We start from the raw sequence: 8,035 nt of genomic DNA on the forward strand, positions 1-8,035 counted from the left end.
AATAAATATCATTGACTTCTGAATCGGCGTAACTCACACTCCTATTCACCTATTGCATTACTCACCATATGAGCAGGGTCCTAAACACCTACTGCATTACTCACCAGTCACCATACCAGTAGTGTAGTCATCATGTGATGAGAATTTTTATTTAGCAATGTCTAGTACTCTTTCAATCATGCAAAGATAGTAGTTTAGAATGACCAAAAGGTTAATAATATAAAAGAGAACGACTTAAAATAAAAAACATTTGAAGGGTTTAAGATTTAGGATTTAAAAGAACTTTTAAATGTATAACTTGTTTACTTTGTTTAGTATAAGTATTGTCCCTGTACTTTCTCTAAAATTATATATTTAAGGTATGAAGATTAATCTTTACTATCTAACTTGCCTAACACCACAGTCAATCCTAAGGGAATGTTGGTTATGGATGAAAATGGGGTAGAAATTTTTATGAATCAACTCGATATATAAATTTATACATCATTATCCTCCATGAAAATATTTGACCCATTTTTTTCACCCACCGAGCTAACCAAACATACCGTTATAGCCTTATGCCCTTATGGGTAGAATTTTCTATCAATTTAACACTCATTCTCGGTTCCATTGTGAATAAGTTTCTCTTCAATCTACAATCCATGTGATTCCAAGGGTAGTAGCTAACTGAATTCCATGCTAACTCAGAAGTTAGTGTAAAAAGCTACAACATTTTGGGGGTAAAAGCAATGAAGAAATTACACGCATTCATATCTCTCCATTCGCTATGGAGCCAAAATGGTTCTTCAGATCCTTCACAAATGAGCCTTAGCAGAATGGATTTGGATCCTCTAAAGTTTGAATTTCACTTTAGAGAGTAAAGTATGATCTATCACTATTTATTTTATAGGTGGGACCAAGAATAAATATGAAAGAGAAACCATTCAAGGGTAGAAGATCACACTTTACCCTCTAAAGTAAAAATTTAAAATTTAGAGGATCCAAATCCTAGCAGAATAGACTTTGCCACATCTCCATTTCTATGAAAATCAATTGATTTTTGTTTGAATCAAGTATTTGCTTTCCGCCGAAGCATCAACCCAAAATTGCACAGAATATATCAATAAATCGATGAAAACTGGGTCATCTTTTTCTGCATATTGTCATCCCATCTCCAATAGGTACCTTAAATCTCAAAAAGAGTTAATGGACTATAAATCAAATTCAAATAAGGTGGCTACTTCCATGAATACGTCTTCATATAAAGATGGTATTGTGAACCGTTAGATAATTTGACATGTTGATTGAATAATTTTATTGAACCATCTAACGGTTCGTAATACCATCTTCACACAAAGATGTCTTTATGGAAGTAACCGCTTTTAAAGAATCACTATGAAAGTGCATCAGTGATGGAAGAAAAAAATTGGTATGAACCTACCATACTGATGCTTACACGCTTGTCTTCCATTAACCTTCGATTGAAATTTCTAATGCTGATAGTTTTTGGGTCATTTACCTGCGGATATAACATCCGAAGTGTAGTTTATTCAATTCGGAAGAATAAATAAATGAATAAATAAACTGAAGAATCAATTGTTTACCAGTGGATCAGCAACTTTCCCATGCCAAAGAACATTATCAATTACTATAAGACCTCCAACCCTCACCTGCAAAAGCAAAATTAAACAGTGCAGTTTAAGAATAATCTTGTAAAAATCATTGCACATAATATGCTCAGAACGTTATCTGTTCTTACCAGTTGCAGTAGCAGTTCAAAATATTTCTCAGTCATCCTTTTCTCAGCATCAATAAATGCAAAATCATAACTGCAAGAAAAGGAAAATAGCTCTTAAATTCAACTTAGCTGGTTTTCTCACAATGCACACATCATATAGCAGAATCCTTAGACAACAATAGAATTTTAAAGAGAATAAAAATCCACATGATATCAAATTCACTTACCTGCCTGATTCACCGTTCAATATTAAAGATTCTAGGGAATCCACTGCAAGTCCAAGTCTTACATCCACCTAGAATCCATTATGATAAAACTCAACAAACAGAGGCAGTTACAATGTAAAAAGATACCTCGAATAAAAGATAAATGGCATAAACTAGAAACTTTCAAGTGTTGCATAGACCTTATGTGAAACACCAGCTAGGTGATAGTACTTCTTGGCAATATCAAGAGATTTGGCATCTCTTTCACATGCAACCAAACGACCTGATTCTGGCAGGATTAATGCTATGGCCAGTGATGAGTAACCCTGTGTCAAATTGACAATATAATGCCATGGTTCATGGAAGAGAACCAGCTTAAAAGCATCATTGCATTGCAATGAAACACACGTATCCAATTTACACAAAATAAAGTAGGTTAACGATTTAATACTTCAACCAAATTCTTAATTTCATATTATCCCATCTCTTCCTTGATATATCTAAAAATCTTGTTATGCAAGGAGAAAAAAATTGGGGACAGCTCTTGTTCACTAAGCAATCTAACTAGGAATGTGTGACCTAAAGGAGGATACTTAGCCCTACATATCAAAAGTTTAAATACTTCTCAGGACTTTATGACTGAACTATATGTAATGTTGATTCAACATTTTTAGCCATTTGAATCATATGCTGCGCCTGTGCCATAGAGGTTACATCATGAGTCATGAATGCTAAAATTATATATATAATTTTTCCATTATGTTGGAGTTAATGACCAGTCACCACTCGTGATAACCACAGAAGGTTGCTAAACATAATGACTGCTCATCTAAATGTGTAAAAGTGTCCTCAGTTTAATATCTATTATCTGTTTTTTGTTATAAATGAAAACGGTCACAAAGGATCTCCTTTGTACGAAAATTCACGCAAGTATATGCAATTCATTTAATTGTTTTTTATAACAAAAATTCTCAATCTTAATATGTCATCAACTACTGCATCTGTTTAATTCATCTGCATGAAGATAACCCAAAACCCAAAACAAGTGCAACATTTAAAAAGACACACCATTAGAAAACCAGTTCAACCAAGTGTAGTATGAAATACAATGGAATCATGCAATATGTACATGAATAAACCTAGTTTAGACTGTCTAGGACATACAGTATAAACACCGACTTCAATGCACCGTTCGGCTCCAAGAGTCTGCACAAGCATTGCAAGTAGTTGTGCCTGGTCAGGAGATACCTATTAAGAAGAAGAAACAAATTGTCAAATTTTATTTCATGGCAGATAAGTGAAACTACTATGCATTCCACCCACCACAGTTTCTTTGTTTCCTCAATAAAATTTCATAAATCCAAACTTGACCCTTGAGAAGAGCATACTGGTACTAATAAGTTAACTAACAACCAAAGATCAGCATCTGCCCACACAGAAGAAGCTCCATGATTTTTTATATTACCAATATGAAAATCTATCATGTTCATTGAAAAGGATATGAAAATAGTTAACCATTAAAAAAACGTAATTTCATCTCATCAATTACAAATTGATAACCTTGCAGTAGTCAAGTAAAAATAATGCTTTGTTTGCACCCTCATTATTACAAGCACATCAACATGTTAAGGACTAAGCCCAATAATTCAATTCAAAATAACTAGTTCCCTAATGGAGGAACTTTGCAGGGCAATCAGTTAGAAGAAATTTCGATTACTAGTTATCTATCGTAGAGAAAATCAATAATAATTAGTATTGTTATGCTACCCCACTAAATACTACTGACATAAAACCAAAAGTACAATCCTCGCTTGCATGGTGCATACACAATGTATAAGCAAGACATTGATATTAGCAATTCTATTAATTAACTGTGCAAGTCTATTTCCATAAAAATGAATTGATTGGAATGACCTGCATCTGACTTCCACGCATAGAGGCTGTCTCCTCGCGCAGTTGCCTTAAAATCTGAAACACAACCTCTTTACAATAAGCACAAAGGGGAACTCAACAACTGATATCACACATGCGCGCGTCAAGTGTATATCTTTCTCAGTGTTAAACAATCAATGCGGGCAAATGGTTGTGTTCCTCACCTCAGGTTCTCTAACATTTTTTAGCACATAGTCATACAAGCGCGGAGTGAGACTAACAACCTGCTTGTTGCCATAACTTTCGTCACCGGCAATTACAAAGTCACTGGTGGTGGAGCAGCTTCTAACAAGCCTTTTCCCTTGGTAGTTGCATCTACTACTACTACTAATGCTAACTCCAATACAACTGCCACTGCAGCTCCACCTTTCCGGGGTGCAATGGATTGCTCTATTGGTGACAGAACAAGATGCAGAAAAGGAATGAGATCTTGCTAATGCCCCAGCAAGCCTCAGTTTACAAGATACAGCCTCATGTGGCAACACTGATACGTGATGAAGCATCAAACTCATGCTCCTATTTGCTATAAGATACAACCTAGTGGAATGGTATAGTAGCAACCTATTTTCCTAAAGCTCTCTTTTTCCCTGTGGGGCAATTCTACAAACAGGTGGTTGGCACTAAAATTAGACCAGCAGAAGTTACTAATTTATCCTGTAACTATAGCTGAAGGTTAAGCTTGAACTGGATCTTATATGGAAGCGTTTCATACTTTAGCGGAACATCAGTGTTCTCATATTCTCAACCAATCAGATTTATAATAAACAATAAATGTGGTTTGGAGTTAAGAAATTATATTGTACATATCAAGGTTGGGAGGAACACAGATGACTTGCAAGTTGCAACTTGGTTCAGCCTCTATTCAACTTTGGTATCTGTGGAGTGTCTTGTTTGTGCAGCTAACAAGCTTTGAGGTAGGGTGTTCCTGGATCCGATATACATACTGCGGTATTTCAGGTAGTAATCTATATATCCGATTTGCATATCCGCAGATCCGTAAAAATAAATGAGTCAGTCTTTAAGGTAGCGTTTGTTTTGAAGTAGTAAGATAGAGATTGAGAGACTGAGATTCAATATTATGTTCAATATTATGTTTGTTAGTTCTGATACTAAAATTTGTCTCTTTCTCCCAAATTTCAATATTTCAATACCTCCAAAATATAGAGACACATGTGACTAAAATTTTTAGAGATGGAGATTAAAACTTTAATAATATTTTATACCTAAAATATCCTCATATCAATTAATTAATTCCAATTTTATTTTTTGTGCAAATTAAATTAGAGTTTCATTCTTGTTTTAATTTCTGTCTCCCACTCTGCACCAAACAGAATACTGAAATTTATTTTCAATCTCTGTCGCTTAGTCTCTGTCTCTCAGTTTTAGTCTTTCTGTTTCTGTCTCTCCACCAAAACGCTACCTAAAAAGTAAAAACTTTAAAAGTGGACATTTTAAATCCTAAGGTTTTACTTTGGCAGACAAATTAGTCCACAGTTCATTTTTCGGCAAAGTAATTACCTAGATCAGTCCCTAAAAATTTTAAAAATTGACATTTTAGTCCCCAAAAAAATTAATGTATAAATCAATCCCCAACATTTCTCTCCGTTAGACATAACAGTCCTCCATCCAAAAATAAAATAAAATAAAATAAAATAATAATTATTATTAATTACATAATAATATTGTTCTATAATTTTTTTATATTTTTTGGACAAAAATAATAATAAATTTATTTATTAAATTCTTATATATGTATGTATTTATATATATATATAGTCACTCAATAATAATAATAATAATAATAATAATAATAATAATAATAATAATAATAATAAAACTATTAGAGATTATTCTACAAAAAATTTAAGATTAAAATTATTTGATATTTTTATATTTAATATAATCAAAAGATGTCCTATTTTAAAAAATATATTTGTATTAAAAGAAACATGTATTTAATATAAATCTAAATTAAAATATTTTTAATACATATTTTTTAATACAAACATATTTTTTTAAATAGGACATCTTTTAATTATATTAAATACAAAAATATCAAATAATTTTAACCTTAAATTTTTTATAGAATAATCTCTAATAATTTTATTGATTATTATTATTATTATTATTATTATTATTATTATTATTATTAGGTGACTATATATATATCTAATGAATAAATTTATTATTATTTTTGTCCAGAAAATACAAAAAAATATAGTATAATATTATTGTGCAATTAATAATAATAGTTATTTTATTTTATTTTATTTTTGGACGGAGGACTGTTATGTCTAATGAAGAGAAATATCGGGGATTGATTTGTACATTAATTTTTTTTGGAGACTAAAATGTTCGTTTTTAAAATTGTTGGGGATTGATCTGGGTAATTACTTTATTGGAAAATGAACTGGGGACTGATTTGTCTGACAGAGTAAAACCTTGGAGATTGATCTGTGTATTAATTTTTCTTGAAAACTAAAATGTCCATTTTTTAAATCTTTGAAGACTAATTTGGGTAATTACTCAAAATAAATAAATAAATAAATATTCTTTTTATATTTTATTTTAACTAATAATTATCATATATTTTGTTTTATTTTATTTTTATTATTTAAAAAATATATTAAATAATATTTTAAGAATAAACATGTTTAAAAGAGTAGAACGGCTGATTGGTTTGCGAAAATATTTTCTGTTGTCGTTTTCTATTTTCATTTTCAATTTTTCGCATTTTAGAAAATGTGATTAGTTTGTAAAAAAAAGATTTATTTCTATGTATCGAAAACAGTAAAAATATATTTGATTTATTTATTTTTAAAATATATTTTTAATAATTTAAAATTACAAAACTATATTTTTATTAAATGTACAATTTTAGTTTTTTGATTTTTTTATTAAATTAACAATTAATTTTTATAGGGTATTAATATGAAATAAATTACTATTTTATTATACTACTCTAGAAAAATTTAATATTTCTTACATACAGTTGGTTTTATATTTCCTATGGTACTATATAACATAAAAAAATATCAATTGAAACAAAAAACTGAAATTAAAATTAGTTTTACACCAAACAAATTAATTAATATCAAATTTATTGATGTAAATAATTTTTTAACAAATAATTTATTAATAAAATAATGAATAAATAAATATTCAAGTTAAAAAACTTTAAAACAAAAAGCCAATTTTCTTGTCAATATTTTTAAGTTTCTATGTATTCTTTTTAATTTTCGATACTTTCATAATTGATGGTCACCCACTGAAAAAAAAAAGCAGAGAATAGCATAGAGGGTAAGTTCCTTGAACCACCAATTTAAGAGGTTCTTGATGATGAGTACACTCCACCCATCACACAACAGCCAAGTCCTGAATTTGTGGTGGTGAAGATAATCAAGGAAAGCACTGAAAATGGGATAGTGACCGAGGAACAAAAGATGATATCCACAAAAAAGAAACGGCTATCCAGAAGCAATCCAACCCCTACCCTAATAAGCAAGGAGGATCACTTTGATAACAATACCAGAAAGCTTGTTAGGAGGAATTAACATCCGAGGACACTAATCTTTCCCTATTCTCCCTTAGAGTCATTTCTTTTAACCAACTGGAAGAAGAGAAAGAAAGTTCAACAATCAATTGTCAAGCTAATGACATTAAAGAAGCACTTGTTGGGAGGCAACCCAACCATAAGTATCATATAGTATTTTCTTCTTTTCTATTTTCTTTCTGTTACTTTAGTTTGATTTCATATTATTTTATATTCTATTGATTCTCGTAGTTTTTCTCTTTTTCTAACGTTTGTGATCATGTATAGCACTTAGACAGAAATAGAAACGCATAGGAGAGAAACAGAATACCCTGGAGGGTGCCCCTTACTGGCGTTCAACGCCAGAAGGGGAAAGAGAGCTTGGGAGTTCAACGCCCATAAGGGAACAGAAAGGACCAAGTTTTCTTTGCTTGGGGACAAGCAAACTTTTTAAGTTTGGTGTTTAAACAATAGCATGTCCTCATGCTAAGCTCAAGAGAAACTATAAAGATGAAGAGGAATGGTAGGATGTATGAAATGCAACCTATCTATATGAATGCAACTACATGCAAAAATGTTTCTACCTACTTGGTTAAAAATAAATAAGTTCTCCAAGACAAACATGAATAAGATTTCACTAATTCAAAT

General features: G+C 30.9%; 1 protein-coding gene across 1 annotated transcript; it reads right to left on the reverse strand.

The window, feature by feature from the left end:
* Positions 1-602: 602 nt before the first annotated feature.
* Positions 603-4,806, reverse strand: LOC130940775 (uncharacterized). Its single transcript, XM_057869013.1, has 9 exons — positions 4,020-4,806; positions 3,838-3,891; positions 3,088-3,171; positions 2,124-2,249; positions 1,945-2,012; positions 1,739-1,808; positions 1,584-1,649; positions 1,421-1,498; positions 603-1,164 (listed from the first exon to the last, which is right to left on the reverse strand). Exons 1-9 carry the CDS (start codon positions 4,365-4,367, stop codon positions 1,123-1,125), a joined length of 936 nt encoding a protein of 311 aa, XP_057724996.1. The 5' UTR covers positions 4,368-4,806; the 3' UTR covers positions 603-1,122.
* Between the last annotated feature and the right edge of the window lie 3,229 nt (positions 4,807-8,035).

The sequence above is a fragment of the Arachis stenosperma genome, chromosome 7 (assembly GCF_014773155.1).
Source record: "Arachis stenosperma cultivar V10309 chromosome 7, arast.V10309.gnm1.PFL2, whole genome shotgun sequence".
Lineage (NCBI taxonomy): Eukaryota > Viridiplantae > Streptophyta > Magnoliopsida > Fabales > Fabaceae > Arachis > Arachis stenosperma.